The sequence below is a fragment of the Babylonia areolata genome, chromosome 6 (assembly GCF_041734735.1).
Source record: "Babylonia areolata isolate BAREFJ2019XMU chromosome 6, ASM4173473v1, whole genome shotgun sequence".
NCBI lineage: Eukaryota > Metazoa > Mollusca > Gastropoda > Neogastropoda > Buccinidae > Babylonia > Babylonia areolata.
The window spans coordinates 11,737,966-11,756,256 of NC_134881.1; the positions used below are offsets into that span (position 1 = coordinate 11,737,966).

Consider the following 18,291-nt stretch of genomic DNA (forward strand, 5'->3'; position numbering starts at 1 on the left):
ACCCCCTCCGCCCCACACACATAACCAAACCCATCTGTGACTCCATGCGGAGCTAGAGTTTGAGGGGAAGGGGAGGAGGAGGCAAAATAGTGCATACTAACCACTGGCATCGCCATCCCACTCTCTCTCTCTCTCTCTCTGACTCTTTCTATATCTGTCTCTCTCTCTGTTTCTGTGTGTGTGTGTGTGTGTGTGTCTCTCTCTCTCTCTCTCTCTCTCTCTCTCTCTCTCTCTCTCTCTCTCTCTCTCTCTCTCTCTCTCTCAACAGACGACCATATGTTTTGTTCGAATGGGAACTTTTGTTCGTTGACATTAATAGTCGGTGATAAAAAAAATATATATACCAAAGGCATCAGAAGTATTACGGAAAAAAACAGACGTGAACCTCTATTCTGAGCAATAAATCGGCACTTTCTGGTTCAAGTGTAATTTAGTGCTGTTATTGTCAGTAGTGTGTGTGTGTGTGTGTGTGTGTGTGTGTGTGTGTGTGTGTGTGTGTGTGTGTGCATGTATGCGAGTGAGTGCGTGCGCGTGTGCGAGTCGTTGAAAGAAAAGAGAAAACGATGATGATAATGATGATGATGATGGCACGGTTTATTGGATTCATTTTGTTCACTTAACTATGGGAGAGTGACATAATAACCAAAACCCCCTGCTTGAATTGTGCCCTTTGGAAGTGGAAGATCAAACGACCAGAAAACACTATATATACAGCGGGTACCCTCGGCTTTCTCCACAAACCGTTGAGACCAGCTTCGTCACATTGACCTGTCTTCCTTACAGTTTGGTAAGTAGGAGTATTATTTTCACGAGTTTGGTTTTCACTTGACTGTTGTGTTTTTGTTTTTTTGTTTTTTGTTTGTTTTGTTGTGTGTGTGTGTGTGTGTGTGTGTGTGTGTTGTCACACGATGTTTTTGTTGTTGTTGTTGTTTTTGGTTGGGTTTTTTTCCTATTTGTGGTATTAGTGCACACGTTAAGATATAAACAAATGAGACATTTTGAGTGGCATGGATAGCTTATCTCATATTTGATGACGTATAAACATGATATATCCATATATACACTTATTCACATATGTATTGCTTGGAATACTTTACATGTATCATCATAGTTTGCTTTCATCGTGAAGAAAAAGGAAAAAGTGAGAAACAAAAAAGTACGAGTATTATTTCTGTATGTGCTGATAGTAAAAAAGAAAAAAGACACATTTCTAAATGAGCACAGTGATGATTAACTAGAACAGCAGCTTCTTTTTTCTCAATACTTCTTTTTTTCCTGATTTTTTTATAGCGACTCTTGTTGGGGTCTGTAAATCTTTCTCTTTTTTTTTCTTTTTTTTAATCAGCGAATTCTGGTCTCACATTGTGCATTCTTCAAGTGAGCATTCGTTTGCGAAACACATCATTCTGCACTGACAGCGCCTGCTCTGTGTATGAACTTGTATGCCGTAGTTCAAACTTTGAGAGTCGCTTGTTCCGTCTCCCCACTCGGTACAAGTGTTGTTGTTGCTGTTCTTCTTCTTTGTCTTAGTCTTCGTCTTCTTCTTCTTCTTCTTCTTCTTCGTCCACTAGCTGTCATGCCATGATGAATGAAAAACTGAATGTATGTGTATGTGTGAACAGTAAGTGCGTGTGTGTGTTTGTGTGTGTTTGAGTGTGTGGGCGTGAATGTGTACGTATGTCTTTGTTTTATAATTATGTGTGTGTGTGTGTGTGTGTGTGTGTGTGTGTGTAAGTACGAATGTACATGTAATGTACCAATTGTTCAAGTTTTCATCGCTTTGTTACTTTTAATAGACTATTCAAGTTCCTATTCTTATTCGTCGTTCTTATTATTTTTATTTTATTTCAGTTTATTTCTTTATTTTTATGTTTTGTGTCGTTCTTTATTTGTTCATTTTTTTATGTTTTGTGTCGTTAAATGGGCAGAATTGTAAAAAAGGCCTTTGCTGTGCCTAATTCTTTACCCATTAAAGATTCAATCAATCAAATCAATCGTCTTCTTCTTTTTCTTCTTCTTCTTCTTCTTCTCCTTCTTCTTCGTCGTCTTCTTCTTCTTCTTCTTCTTCTTCTTCTCCTTCTTCTTCTTCGTCGTCGTCTTCTTCTTATCCTTCTTCTTCTTCGTCTTCGCCTTTTTCTTCTTCTTCTTCGTCTTCGTCTTCTTCTTCTTCGTCTTCGTCTTCTTCTTCTTCTCTTTCTTCTTCGTCGTCTTCTTCTTCTTCTCCTTCTTCTTCTTCGTCGTCGTCTTCTTCTTCTTCGTCTTCTCATCTTCCTCCAGTCTTACTCGACGTTGAACTGCAAGAGAACAAAATCAACGATTTTTTTTATTACCTGTGTTTGAAACTGTAGTGCTGATAGTTTTGCACAAGAATGAGAGGAACCCTTTTAAAAGGCTTTTTGGCCCGACCGACCGACTGACTGACCATGCTTTTTTTTAAAGGTGGTATAAGACCTACCACAGTGTTACCGTGAGCTAAAATATGCTAAAAGTATGAATTTTCAAGTGGTTAGAATACTTTCATTGGTGTGAGATGTGAATAAATCTGGTTCAGTATCCTTTCTATAATTCGTTTCATGAGGGGATTTTTTTTTTTTTTGGGGGGGGGGGGTGGGGGGGGGGGGTTGGAGGGGGGGGTGCTCTTTTCCGGGAACACACACACCAGATTTTATTCTCAGTTTCAATGCTGCATAGTTAGAGACCGAATAAATCCTAGCCATGTATTTTGCAGTTGAAAGCTACCTACCGAGGAGGAAAGCTACCTACCTACTTGTCGGAGGAGGACATGGCTGATTCATACACACGCTGGTGTTTTTGTGTGAATGGAACGTTTTCTTTTTCAGATACACATGAATTTCCATTTAATATAAATATTTCTCATACTATCAGCTCTAGGGTCTACACTTCACAGCTTTATAAGATATTATGAGCCAAAATGAACCTCATGGTGGCCATGTGACTTCGTAACTGACAAGACTGCATGATTAATTAAATAAATAGTCAGTATTTTGCTTGCTGCGGAACGGAAAAAAATAATCAGATCATATCTCACTGCCTTAATAACTTTAGCAAAACAATAGTGTGTTCCTTTGAATTTAATTTGGAAGTAAAATTAATACACAATAATCCAACTTGCCTATCAGTTTGATCATGTGTATACTTAAATAAAGACTGCAATCATAGTCAAAGAGAAATGGCTTTTCACCATTCATTTCAAAATCATTATTCATATTCTGTGGTATACCAAGTTCAAACTGATTTTCCAAAGAACTTTATCATAATATAATTTTGACGATACAATGACCAATTCCATATTGGACTAAATTCATTATTTACGTTACTCAAAACGGCAAGTGGTGTATTATAAAAGTAATCAGCCACTGTAGATATTCTTAATATCCAGTTCTTAGCGTTTCTATCTGAGACACAGATGTAACCATGTAACAATGCACTTGATGATTTTTTTTTTTTTTTTTTTTTTTTTTTTTTTGTATTCACGACGTAGATGCCCAAAACTATTGTATTTCACTTTCAGCAAATTCATGATTGCGTTGTTAATTTCACTGGATGATCAGTTCTCAATATTCTCCTTCGTTTTTTTTTTTTTTTTTTTAAATAATGATGATAAAAAAATGTAAACACTGTACGCTATTACTTCACACACACACACACACACACACACACACACACACACATATATATATATATATATATATATATATATATATATATATATATATAATATCAGGTTTGAATACTCCCTCCGTTTCGTATGGCAACGTGGAAACGTAAGTGATGTAGTTCTGTATTCGTATGAAATGGGTTATCTTTCAGCTTTTACAGCTTGATACTGCTCCTGCTGTTGCTGCGTCTGATTCTGCTGCAGCAGTGAGGACTTTCGAGGAAGACTGCCGTCAGCGCCTCGCAGCTGCTCGAAATGGACGACACAGAGCTGCGTCTTCCCCTGCCGTGTCTGCCGGCGTTCTGTGCCCCACCTGTAACGGCCTGTGTGCTTCGGGATTGGTGCTCTGAAGCCATATACGTAGCCTTGGGGGCTAGTAAGCCTTTGGAAAAACCACACCAACGCCGACTGTCCTAAGGCCCTCTTGGCCGAGAGAGTGGGGATGTAGTAACTTGGGCAAGCCACCCTCCACTTTTACCAAATTCTAACCAGGATAGTCGGGACAGCAGTTACGTTCTGATGGTTATAGTTGATCATGACTGACTATCATACAGACATACATTATGTGTCTACCTGTCACGAACAAAGCGCATCGAGAGACATCCTTGATGCTTGTATCATGGCCTACGTTTTTACCTGCGTTAAGAATAGTTCTTATAACTTTATAACCTGTGTGTGTGTGTGTGTGTGTGTGTGTGTGTGTGTGTGTGTGTGTGTGTGTGTGTGTGTGTGCTTGCAGAGTTCGTATTCGCATTCGCAACAATGATGATGCAGGTGTTCATCTTTTGCGTGGTTGGTGTCCTGATTCCAGCTGTGTGGGGTACGTACACAACATACCATCGATTAGCAGTTGTTGTTCGCATTCTGTATACATCATTATATAACATTCTCTCGGTTTTAAAAGTACCGAATAAGGTGATGAGACAATAAAGGAAATTAACACTCAGCTATTTGACTCGCCAGCAATGTGCCTAAAGTACCGAGTGAGGTGAAGAGACAAAATGAAAGAATTTAAACACCCAGCTAGTTAACTTAACTCGTCAACAAAGGTACTGGCAATTGAACTTTGTTGGTTTTTCTTTCCGTTATTGAGGTTTGCATGCACAGGAATAGCATGACAGCATCGCAAAAAGTGGAGTTTTCAAGTATGATAAATGTTATATAATTATATCTATCTATCTATCTATCTATCTATCTATATATATATATATATATATATATACATATATATATATATATATACATATATATATATATATATATATATATATATATATATATATATATATATATATCGTCGGCCTCCTTCCGTCTCGAGAGACGATGGCTGCACCAGAAAATAATGTAGTCACTGCCGGGCGTTGCACTTCCTGCTGTGGCTGTGAAGACCGATGCTGGGGTGACAATCTCTGCTGCATGTGGGACAGTTATAGGCAGATGCTGCTTGGTTGATTTAGAGAATCTGACTTGCACGTGGCTCTTTTTCTCCTCGGCGAGTCAATGTGGCTTCTCTCTGCTTGTTTCACCCCTCTCTGAATGGCAGATTTCCATATATATATATATATATATATGTGTGTGTGTGTGTGTGTGTGTGTGTGTGTGTGTTGTGTGTGTGAGAGAGAGAGAGCTTATGTCACAGATTGACATAGTTTACAGTTAGGGGCCAACAGCAAAGTGAGAGCTGTATTATAACTGGTTTCTTCAATGCAATGGGATATCATTTACAGCTTAGTCTTTTGTGAAGGACTATGACTCTCAACCTAGGAGGCAAAACTGCTCTGGTTCTTATTCCTGCAGCCTAGGCCTTTGGGAACCATTTCAACGCCGACTGTCCTAAAACCCTCTTGGCCGAGAGAGTGGGGATGTGACTTGGGCAAAACACTCTCCACTATAATCAAATTCCAGCCCAGATAGCTGGGACAGCAGTTACCTCCTCTGCTGTTTTGATGGTCATAGTCGAAACACGACTGACTAACACACACACACACACACACACACACACACACACACACACACACACACACACACACACACACACACATATATATATATATATATATATATATATGTGTGTGTGTGTGTGTGTGTGTGTGTGTGTGTGTGTGTGTGTGTGTGTGATATTCCAGGGTCACCACCCCCCTGCCCCGTGTGTCCCAGGAGTTACAGCCCTGTGTGCGCCACCATCAGAGCCAATTACGGCAACCAATGCCAACTGAGTACCAACGGTTGCAGGTTTGTACAATAACTATTAACCACCTGTCTGCTGACGATTTGTTTAACTGTGCACATTGGTGACAACTACAACGATGGTAGCTTTACATTTAATGATTGTATAGGATGGTGTACAGGCCCACTTTCGTCTGATTTTCGTGGAGGTTCCCCGTTTTTTTGTGTGTGTTTTTTTGTTTTGTTTTGTTTTTCCGAGAACCGCGTTCGCTTGCTCGTCTCCATTTCTTGTATTTTTCCGGGTCACCGAAAGGTTAAAATTTCGTTGTGGAAATCGCTGTTCTGACGAAAGGATTTTGAACAATTTTCTGTTATTATTTTCGCAAGTTTACAAGCTATATTTAGTTTTATAATGATACCCATTATTTGCTATAGTCTTCTGTGTTCAATCTGAGCGTGGTTCTTGTCATATCTCTGCCATTTCGTATTCGAACCGATCCATTTATAAACTCTGCCGAAAAGTTGTCCGAGCAAAGGCAGTGCAAACTCCGTGAAGCTAGTTACGGTGGTGGGCAGCCCATCACGTCATATGACCTACTTCTAGCTCTGCGAGCGACAAAAAGTCCACCACGAAAGTGGGCCTCCACACCCCATCCAACCCCCCGCCCCCTACCCCCACCACCAATGTGTCTGTGTGTCAATTAACTTATGAAGCAGAAATATTGCTACAGTTATTCGTACGATTGATGATGTAATAAATTACATAAATAAGACAGGTAAAGCAGGCTTTTTACGAGCATTAGACTATTCAAAAGCATTTGATTCTATGTCAAAATCATATTTACTGCATGCTTTTGATGTATTTGGCTTTGGGACTGACTTCAGGAAGTGGATAACAATCATGATGAAAAATGCTGAAAGCCATATCAATTATGGCGGATGAAGGCAAGGTTGTCCGTTTTCCCCACTAGCCTTTGTCCTTGCAGTAGAATGATTAGCCATCAAGATAATCAACAGTGAGTTTCAGTTTCAGTAGCTCAAGGAGGCGTCATTGCATTCGGACAAATCCATATATGCTACACCACATCTGCCAAGCAGATGCCTGACCAGCTGCGTAACCCAACGTGCTTTGTCAGGCCTTGAGAAAAAATAAATAAAATAAATAAATAAATAAATAATAATACTATAATTTAAAAATAAATAAATAAATAAATAAATAATAATAACAATAATAATGATAATGAAAATAAAATAAATAAATAAGACAACAGTGATGATAAATAAGCAAATAAATGTTGGGTTTTAAAAAAGAAAAAGAAAAAAAGGAACAGTGAAATATCTGGAATACAAGTACCACATCAAAACGAAAACAGTATTACTAGCATCAAAATACAAGTGGCAGACGACACAACTCTGTTTCTGAAGAATGAGAATGACATTACTAAGGCAACAACTATTTTAAAACAATGTGCCAGTTTTTCAGGTTTAAAGCTAAATATGCACAAAACTAAGGTTCTAGTGGTGGGCCATATATGTAAGCAAAATCTGACTATTCCATTCGAAATACTAGAGCAAAAAAAATGTAACTCATGATAATGGCAGTGTTTACTGCGGCAATATAATTCACAATGATAGTAGCTGTAAATGAAATGTAAATGAGTCTGTGTTTACTGACAGTATTACAAAGGAACACATACTTTGTAGGACGATAGCATCACGACCTCCTTGTCATGACAACACAGGCAGGGGAAGATTACCTAATACTGTGTTGCTCTTGATACTGCTGTTGGGTGGTGGTTGTTGTTCTCTTGTTGTTTTCATATGTTTGTCACAAGCACATATTACTTCCTTTTTAGGCGAGGGGGGAAAAACCAGAACGAAAAGGAGCACAAATATTGGCTGTTCTAAAAATTTATAAAAATTTATCAAAAAAAAAAGCAGTCATAGCATATCCAAACATTCACAACCTAAAAAAGGGATTTCTTTGAGGAAAGAATACCATGCTTTTGTCTTCTTCTTCTTCTTCTGCGTTCGTGGGCTGCAAATCCCACGTTCACTCGTATGCACACGAATGGGCTTTTACGTGTATGACCGTTTTTACCCCGCCATGTAGGCAGCCATACTCCGCTTTCAGGGGTCATGCATTTGTCGTGTTCCAGAGCGCGGTTGGAAGGGCTGGTTACTACCAGACAGCATGATGGTGGCTGTCCCTCTGTGGTTCCCATTCGCCGCGACGCTGAAGGTTTCCTCGCTTCACTGACAGAAAAGGAATTTGCCAAACGCCGTGAGTTATTTCGTCTTCAAGTGCACTTCACCTAAGTTCCCCTCTAAAGACTGGTATGTACTGAAAAACTGTCTGGTTTCATGCAAGCTGTGCAACATTTAAGTTTTACCTTAGTCATCCATCCCTAGTATGTGTTGTTGTTGGTTTTTTTGTTGTTGTTGTTTGTTTGTTTGTTTGTTTTTGTTTTTGTTTGTTTTGTTTTTTGTTGTTGTTGTTGTTGTTGTTTTTTTGTTTTCTTTTTTTTCTTTTTTTTTGTTTTTTTTGGTTTTTTTTTTTTTTTTTTTTGGGGGGGGGGTTTGTTTTTTCTTTCGTTCTTTTGTTTGTTTGTTTTTGTAAATGGAGGTGGCTGTTTTAAGAGAGCGAAGAAAAAAAGGACCCGTCACTGATACCACGAGAAAACAATACATCGGAACGGAAATCCATAAGGTCATTTTTCGTGTCAAACGTCCAGGTATCTGAACTCAAAACCTGTGGAATGCCTGTTGAACTTTCAGTCCAGGAACGTGCACAAAATGCCAATCTTACAGTCATCATGTAACCCCACGGACCCGCAGACCACTGTCACAATTCTCACTTCTGTCCTGCACCTTTGGCTATTTTTTTACGTTTTTAATATATAAAAAAAAATTAAAGCCCTCTTGGCCGAGAGAGTGGGGATGTAACTTGGGCAAGACACTCTCCACGATAATCATATTCCAACCCAGTTAGTCGGGACAGCAGTTACCTCTTCTGCTGTTCTGATGGACATGGTCGAACACGATAATCATACTGCCAGCAGCTCTGTACTGATGTCACCAAGTGTTGGGAGAAAGTTATCGCCGCTCACTAGACGTGGTGGTGAAGTGGCCAGTGTCTCGGCCTAGCAACTGGGTCTTGGGTTCGAACCAGGTCAATGTATCACGTGACTTCTGGCTGTCTCCTGCCCAGGGCTATTTTGAATGTGCTACGGGCTCAGATGACAAGACAGACAATATAGAGTGTTACTTGTCTTACGGGTGCGTATTTGAGAATGTAACTGGGTCAACATTTCTGACCAGACTCCAGAAGTGTCTGTATATCTTAAGATAAACAGGCTTTCCTGATAGCTTCTCTCCACACTCTCAGACGATTTCTCTAAGTCTACAAGTGTTTGGTGGGGTAGAGGTCGACTACTATTCCTTTGACTGTGTTGTGATGATGTGAGGTGTGGAAGTATGGACTGTGCATGAATTGTCTTACCGCAAGCCAGCTTTATCTTCAAGCAGGCTTCCCTTTAGGTGCAAGCATAATTCTGGCCACGATCTTGCTGGGTTCCGGAGCTTCACGAAATACCCCGTTTTTACCCACCCTTCAGGCACTTACTTTGTGCAGTGAGTACAGTATCACTGATCTGTGGTACAGCATCTCATGCGGTGCGTCTTCGTTTGGTGCTTCTGCTGGCACACCATCTGGACCTGCTGATTTGTTATCCAAGTACACGATAGTCTGGGCAACTTCAGCCTGAGTTTATCTTTACTTCCTTCTTCTTCTTTGTTCGTGGGCTGCAACTCCCACTTTCACTTGTATACGTACACCAGTGGGCTTTTACGTGTATGACCGTTTTTACCCCACCAGGTAGGCAGCCATACTCCGTTTTCGGGGGGTGGGGTGTGTGTGTGTGTGGGGGGGGGGGGTACTTCCAAAGACAGGGTGTCTTGATGCAGACGCCTCTGGAAATTCTGAAGGAGGAGCTAGCTCGTTCTTCAAAGTGCTGGGCCACCATCTTGCTTTTTCATCAACCTGACCAGTGGTGGCTGTACAATCCTTTTCTTTCAGTGGTTGATGTTTGGTTGCTGGCTTTGCCCAACAGGACTGATCTGACACAGCCTGTCCACGTCTCTTACATTTGCAGCATTTGCACATTTTGTTTTAATCTAAGCCTTATTTACTTCACAGCTTTTATAATCTGATTAATCTCTTAAGTGTGCTTTTTCATTCATATGAACACACTGGATGTTTTCCATTGTCAGATAGCGGTTGATGTGTTTTTTAAGGCATGTTTATAGTCGACTGGATATGTAAGGCGCTTTGAGCAGCATTGGTGGTGGATATTGCGCCATAGAAAAACTATGTATTATTATTATTATTATTAGCATACTCCGCCGCTGACGTCAGGACATTGATGACTTGATTCTGTCTGTTCGTGTTCTCTTGCAAACAGCAAACTGTTATTTTAATTATGTCTGTGTCAACTTTTAGTATACTATTAATTACGCCTGTCCTTTAACTGTGATTATTATCGTTTGTGTATGGCTGTGGTAGTGTGTGTGTGATTTACTCTAAGTTACTTTTTTTTTTCGACTGCCGTGATCATTGATTGTATGGATGGTTTACCCTAGGTTGACATATTAGTGTGGTTTATTTGTATTTCTTTTTATCACAACAGATTTCGGGCTGCTCTCCCCAGGGAGAGCTCGTCGCTACACTACAGTGCAACCTTTGTGTGTGTGTGTGTGTGTGTGTGTGTGTGTGTGTGTGTGTGTGTGTGTGTATTTTTCCTGCGTGCAGTTTTATTTGTTTTTTCCTATCGATGTGGATTTTTGTACAGAATTTTCCCAGGAGCAACCCTTTTCTTGCCGTGGGTTCTTTTACGTGCGCTAACAGGACCTCGGTTTATCGTCTCATCCGAATGACTAGCGTCCAGACCACTACTGAAGGTCTAGTGGAGGGGGAGAAAATATCGTGTAAATGTTTGCTTCTCTCTCAAGTTTCGCCACATTTTGTACTAGCAAATTTAACATAAGTATGAAAAACGATTGTATTTCAAGCCCGTTGAACACGTCTTACGTCATTGTTGTACTATTTGTCCCTTTGTTCTACGATTCTGAAAGGCGTGGTATCAGTAGAGAAGCAAGAGAATAATGTGTGTGTGTGTGTGTGTGTGTGTGTGTGTGTGTGTGTGTGTGTGTGTGTGTGTGTGTGTTTGCATACGTGTGCGTCTGTGGGTATATGTGTGTGTACGTCCGCGCGCGCGCGCGCGTGTGTGTGTGTGTATGTGTGTGTGTGTGTATGTGTGTGTGTGTGTGTGTGTGTGTTTGCATACGTGTATGTCTGTGTGTATGTGTGTGTGCACGTCCGCGCGCGCGCGCGCGTGTGTGTGTGCATACTTGCATGTGTGTGCATGCGTGTGTGTGTGTGTGTGTCTGTGTGTGTCTGTGTGTGTGTGTGCAGTTTCAGAACCGGCTCGGTGCCCAAATTTTCCCTGCCCAATGCATTACGACCCCGTGTGTGTCGACTACATCGGCAACTTCTCCAATCCCTGTGTTCTGTCTTCCGCCATGTGCAGGTATGGGCAGCCAGTCACGCTCACTGTGACCATCATCAGTATCATCGTCGTCGTCATTATCTCTTGTGTTGTCAATGACTTCAGTTTGGCGGTTGTGTTGATTTACCTTGTCATAGCAAAATGCTTTAATTCTTCCACGAAGTTGTGCCCGCATAAGATGTGTGCATGTACGGACATTCACCGCCCCCCCCCCCCCCCCCCCCCCCCCCCCCCCCCACACACACACACACACACATACTCTTCTCTCTCTGTCTCTGTCTCCTTCTGTTTCTCTGTTTCTCTCTCTCTCTCTCTCTCTCTCTCTCTCTCTCTCTCTGGCACACACACACGCACACACACACACACACACACACACACACACACACACACACAACAAACACACACAGACACACACAACACACACACACACACACACACACACACACACACACACACACACACACCACACAAGTTATAGTACTTTTGATGTGATATGAGATAAATATATCCAGAGCTAACACATTTTAAATACTTTTATTTTGAATAAAAGTAACTAAGAGCAGTACTTAGGCTATCTTCAAAACCAAAAATGTCTAGTTTTTTTAGCCATTAGGTCTCAGTCGACAATCCATGGGAGACAATAAAACAAGACACGGATTGTTTCCCTTTCTAAACAAAACGTTAAAACCACATCATCTTCGAGGGTGGAAAACAATACACACTATATATTGCAAACTTTCCCGGATTGATTCACAGCTTCCAGACAACAAGAACCGATAAGCCAGACTTTGCACCACAGTTGCAGATTACCTTGATCATAACTATACACTCAATGGATTCTTCCTGGTACTTAAGTATTGATGTTTGTGTACATTCCCATTTTGTATTTGTAGTCGTTTTTCGTTTTATCACAACAGATTTCTCTGTGTGAAATTCGGGCTGCTCTCCCCATGGAGAACGCGTCGCTACACTACAGCGCCACCTTTTTTTTTCTTTTTTCTTTTTTTTCCTGTGCGAAGTTTTATTTGTTTTTCCTATCGAAGTGGATTTTTCTACAGAATTTTGCCAGGAACAACCCTTTTCTTGCCGTGGGTTCTTTTACGTGTGCTAAGTGTATGCTGCACACGGGACCTCGGTTTATCGTCTCATCCGAATGACTAGCGTCCAGACGACCACTCAAGGTCTAGTGGAGGGGGAGAAAATATCGGCGGCTGAGCTGTGATTCGAACCAGCGCGCTCAGATTCTCTCGCTTCCTAGGCGGACGCGTTACCTCTAGGCCATCAGATGAACAGATGAAGATTCTCTATTACTTCTTTTCTCTTCTGTGTCTAGGAAACCCTGTATTGTATTAATGTATTACAATGTCGGTTGTGTCCGATCGTGAAATGCTTTGCAAGAAAATACCTCTTTGCCAGCGTTTAAAAAGTTCTAAGGACCTGACATCACGAGTGGAGTTGAGAAGAATGTTTCGTTCCAATCATAATAGCAGTACATAATAGCAGTACCGGAAAAAAAAGAAAATATAAAAGGGACTCAATGAGAGGTCTTGATTAGTTTGTTTCAAGGAGACCAAGGCGACAGGCTACAGAAAAACAAGAGAATTTCAGCCATCCATTGACTGCGTTTCAGACTGGGGCCTATTTTCACTGTGACGAGTCGCAGACCGGGGGTATGTCCCCCCTCCACCCAGTGATCAGCAGCCACGTGTATCACGACTCCCGCCCCCTTCAAAGGAAAAGGTTTGCTGTCGTCACCTTCATCACACAACCACCATAATCCTTTCTGGAGAGACGTGTTTGTTTGATGCTTATGATAGATCCGGTACTCAGGTAGTTAACTAAGAACGACGAAACTGTAGCAGAACCTACCTTTTATAATAACTAATCTAAAATTAATAATGAATGTTTTCACTTCAAAACCTGGACAAATATATTCTTTTTTGTGTGTGCAACATGTCCTTTACAAAAGTGGCCAGTTTTTTTTTAACAAGGCGAAGAATTTTCAAGAAAGTGTGGAATACATGTTGATTATCTTCGTGTTCTATATTTTTATTCTAAGGCTATATTTGTGTTGTTTGTTTGTTACAGTGTTATCGTATTGCACATGTGTGTGATGTAATTGCCAAATATCCATGAATTAACATTTTGTTACATTCGTTTGGTGTGTAGGTTAGAAATGACAGGTGATGATGTTCAAGAGAAAATATACCATTCTGTGTAAGGGGAAAAAATCATCATTTTTATGTCGTGGTCATGGCAAACATGTTACTTATGGAGGTTATATTGCGTCGTTCCGGTCCGCACCCACCTATTCTGGAATGCGGGCACATTTTACTCTGACGCACGCACGCACACAGACTTTCGTCACCTAATATGTATGCACACTCATAACACACGCTCATACACAGCTACTTTCACATGCACAGGCATTGTCCAGTCATGTACGTGTTAGGACACCGAACGCACATGCATATGTAAAAAGTAGTCATCACTTAAAGTTTTCGGGTTTCTTTTTTCTTATCATATTCACGCCAACGTTTATGCAAACAAACTATGTGTACGATCTCTAAAAGACCAGCATCTAGACACCTCAACTTTCAGTGGACCATAAACCCAAGGCAGCATGGACTGTACCTCAAGGCATTTTTTTGTTTTTGATGTCTTTAATTCAAGAAACAAATCATCGGAACTCAAGTCGAAGGCAAAGTTCCAGTGACCTCGCATCGCCTATGAAAAACAAAAAAAAAAAAACAAACAAACAAACAAAAACAAAACAAAAAAAAAACACACAAACAAAATTGATGCTCTCCAATAGAACCATTACGTGAGCTTACTAAAAAATATTATATAAACACTACGTGATCCTATCAAATCACACACACACTTTAAATGGCAAACTACGTAATGCAGTCATTAATTAATTAAAAGTCATTGATACTTTCAGACTGAAAACCGACCTGCAGCAAGTGACTTGAGTGTGATGAGCACGACCAAGTGGACATGTCCTTCCATCCACCCGACCTCGGGACAAGAAGTGGACGGCCAGTGGTCACTCACACACCGAAAGACATTTCTTTATAGTCCAGAAATACGACGCATGTATGTGTGCAGATAACCATAGTTCTTTTATGTATTCTAAAATTTGCTTTTAGTCCGTGGCAGAATTTGTTTTGAACACAACATGTTGTAGATGTTTAGTGGTTATTTCTTTTGATTTTGTTTCAATCACAAGAGATGGATAAGCTGAGTTTAGCCGTTTTAGTTTTTGTTGTCCTGAGCTGTCGCATTTATTCAGATTTAGAAACATTTCGTATAACCCCTATCTATCCACAATAAATAAAACAAAAAAATATAAAAAAACAACAACCAAACTTCTCAGTGTTCTTTGAATGTTTATTACGAAATAATACTCTCTCTCTCTCTCTCTCTCTCTCTCTCTCTCTCTCTCTCTCTCTGTCTGTCTGCCACGGACGTGGTGTGTGTGTGTGTGTGTGTGTGTGTGTGTGTGCGAGCGAGCGAGCGCGCGCGTGTTTTTGTGTGTGTGTTTTGACCCTTGCACCAAACGGTTGTGCTCAAGATGATCACTTACAAATTGTCAAATATTTAACCCTAATTGAAATAATCGGCTTTGAGTTGATACATAAAAGCACTTGCACAGAAAAGAAAACATAATTGAGCGTTACGTTGGCATCACTCAGAATTTTAGGATCTAATTTCTTTTAGTCATGCTCCCTTTTTCCGTTAGGCTTTTGGCAATTTGCCTTTACTTTGAACCTGTATAATCTCGGGGGGCGGGGGGGGGGGTTACCTGTAGGTCTTTACAGTCAACTTTCCCAACGGCTGTCATCAAATCACTCATCTGAATAACCCTATACAAAAATGTTCTCTTTTTTCAGTCATTACCCAGTGTTGCGTATAAAAGAAAATCATGCTCTGGCAGCTTTTCGCCTGCCAAATTAACATCAGCTCATGACTCCTCAGTCTGTGTACTGTCCACACACCACACACATGAAACCACCGATGAGACACACTTCGGCGGTGAATGATAATTGTTTTGACTGTGTTCGAGTTCCCATGAGAGAACATCATGCCTGAGGGTAAATGTGTACCTGCAGGTAATCTGCCTGAGGCAAGGCAAACTGCCCGAGGGTAAGCAATATCCAGTATTCATTAACACCAGAGTCTACCTGCATGTCTACAAACCTGAAGGCAATGTACCCTTACTACCTGCCAAGGGTGACTGCCCACAAAGCAGAGGTAGATATGGCTGATCCTTTTGCAGCATTTTTCTTTCTTTTTTTAAAGGGAAAACAGGCGTGCTTTATGGATAGCACGTGTTTTGCGAATTCTCTGACAATGCTCCATGCAATGAGAAGTGAAACTGAGAGCATGCTTAGACGGGAATTGTAGGGATTTAAAAAAAAAAAAAAAAAAAAAGACGAGTGGTTAGCTGTCTGAGCGAACTGGTGTGTCTTGAATACGAACATAACTTATCCTTCAAGGTAAACTGTACCCTCGGGTCCCAACCATGTCAAAGGTAACTTGCCTGAAGGCAAAATGAATGTTGTCTTGAATACAGCCCCAGGTCAGGACAATGGAGCAGGGCCACTCACTCAGTGGAATGACGGGTCTGGTCCCCACAAAGGGAGAGTGGAGTCCGCTAACGACAAAACCAAAAATCCGCACGTTAGTTTCTTACAAATAATCCACACACAAAAAATCCTGGCATTATGATTCCCCTGCATGCCCACCATCACAGAATGGAAGAGGCTTAACAATTTAACAATGACATAACACTATCATGTTCAGTGATTCCTTTACTCCCATTACATCCCACCAGGTTACAGGTAAACCAATCAGAACAAACAGAACTGTTTTGATACCTCTCATTCTTTTTTTTTCCCCTTCTCTACAAAATAGTAATTCCACGAAAAGATTAAGTATTCTGGTTTAGCACCATTTAAAACAATCATTTCCCAAAATAATCTCCCGAGCAAAAGTAATTCTTTACTTCACTTATTTCCACAGTCAGAACAGGGAGTAATTCTAGAACATTGAAATCAGAATACGTTTTGTAATGCAAAATGGTAAACTGAGTGAAATGTAATATCGAATAAGTGATTTCCGACTAGAAAGCTAAGATGAAAATATGGGACTAACACATGTAACGACACAGTAAAAATTCAGGTAACTAACACGTGGAGAGCACAACTCATTAGTAACAGCAGGTATATATATTTTCCGGTTGGTGATACACCAGAAATAATGCTAATTCAGAAATTAATTTAACTATAATAATGACACTATATTGATGAATAAATCCCTCAACGGGCTATGAATTCCGGCCAAAATACTGGCTGGGCGTCACCGGTTTCTCGTGACAACCATTGTTATCAAATAAACAAATTTGTCTCAGTGAAAGTCCTTCTTCTGGGATACCACACCAACTGTTGTTGCCATGGCCAAGTCTCTTGCTCCACTGTCAAACGAAACCAGCTCTTCCCACGAAAAAAAAACTCCCGTGGCTCAGCAAATCCCAAAACTGCTACCTCATGTTATACAGTGCATCACGTGCTTTACGCAGAATTAATAAGCGACAGGCAGCACGTAATGCATGAGTGCCTGTGTGGGGCTACACTATCACTGTTTGCATTCAATACGGACACACACACACACACACACACACACACAGAACCCTTGTCTTTGACAAGCCGCTTTTTATACTTTACCACCACGTATTCTCGACCTTGAGATAAATTTACCACGTGAACGGGAATTTAGAACAGAGGTGATGGTGAGAGCAGGGTGTGGTGTATATATAATTCAGGGCAAAAACCCAACATGGAGCATGCTGAACTCTTGATTGGTGCCCCCCCCCCCCCCCCCACACTGTCAGAAGAGCCATTTCCATTTACCAAATTACCCAAAGATGGCAGTTCAAATCAAAACCTGAAGGTAACAAGTTACAAAACAACACAGAGCAAAGTGTCTGTTCTGTCCACGACGAGTCTTTAGTGGGATAACACCGTGCACTTGAAAACGACTTAACTCACGCCGTTTGCAGCATCCTTTTTCGCCAGTGAAGCCAGGAACTCTTCTAGTCAGCATCACAAGGTCTGGGGTGATACACAGAGAGACAGGAATTGTTCTCGTAGCGGCAATACGTCAGTCCTTCCTTCTCCAAACTGGAACACGACACACACATGCCATTGTTTCCTCAAAGACTTGTGGGAGTTTGGGGTGTGAGATCCTGATCAGGATGACTTCTGACTTATTTCTTTCAATCCCAATTTTATTTTATGCATGAAGTTTCAGTTTCAGTTTATGCATGAAAGAACTTGGAGTCAGATACGTGCTTACGACAAAAAAAACCCAAGAGAACTGATGAGATCGAGAGTAACACATGAAAAACATGGTGACTGCTGGACCGTTTAGAACGAAGATTGGAAAAAGGATAGTAGGTGGTGTCAAATCAAAGGTACCTTAAGATGAAGATGAAACAACGTTTCAAGTTCAAGACTTTCTCAAGTGTTGCACTGTATAGCATGAATCTTAGACTTGAGAAAGAGTCTAACACTCAAAAGGCTGATCTTAAGGAACCTTTGATTTTACACCACCTGTTATTATTTTTAACTTTGATGAGAGTAACACCAACAGCTGGAAATAAACCCTCTTCCTCTGCTCGTGTTCTTCTTCTTCTTCTATTGTTGCCATTGTTGTGGTTTTCTTATTGTTCCATACAATGTATGTTATTCACACTTACGTAACCAGCAGGCTCATGTGTTGCACGAGTTAATGCAAGTGATACAAAATGGTGAGGTGAGGGAAAGCATACGAATCGCTGAGGTTTGTTGTTTATTTGTTATTGAATGTATGAGT

At 40.7% G+C, this 18,291-nt stretch overlaps 1 protein-coding gene across 1 annotated transcript; it reads left to right on the plus strand.

Annotated features, from left to right (window-relative positions):
* Positions 1-705: 705 nt before the first annotated feature.
* On the plus strand, positions 706-14,783 carry LOC143283286 (uncharacterized). The gene is made up of 7 exons (XM_076589470.1): positions 706-787; positions 4,419-4,499; positions 5,806-5,911; positions 8,005-8,129; positions 11,319-11,433; positions 13,043-13,152; positions 14,357-14,783. The coding sequence occupies exons 2-6, from the start codon at positions 4,442-4,444 to the stop codon at positions 13,104-13,106; spliced, it is 468 nt and encodes a 155-aa protein (XP_076445585.1). The 5' UTR covers positions 706-787; positions 4,419-4,441; the 3' UTR covers positions 13,107-13,152; positions 14,357-14,783.
* Positions 14,784-18,291: the final 3,508 nt, after the last annotated feature.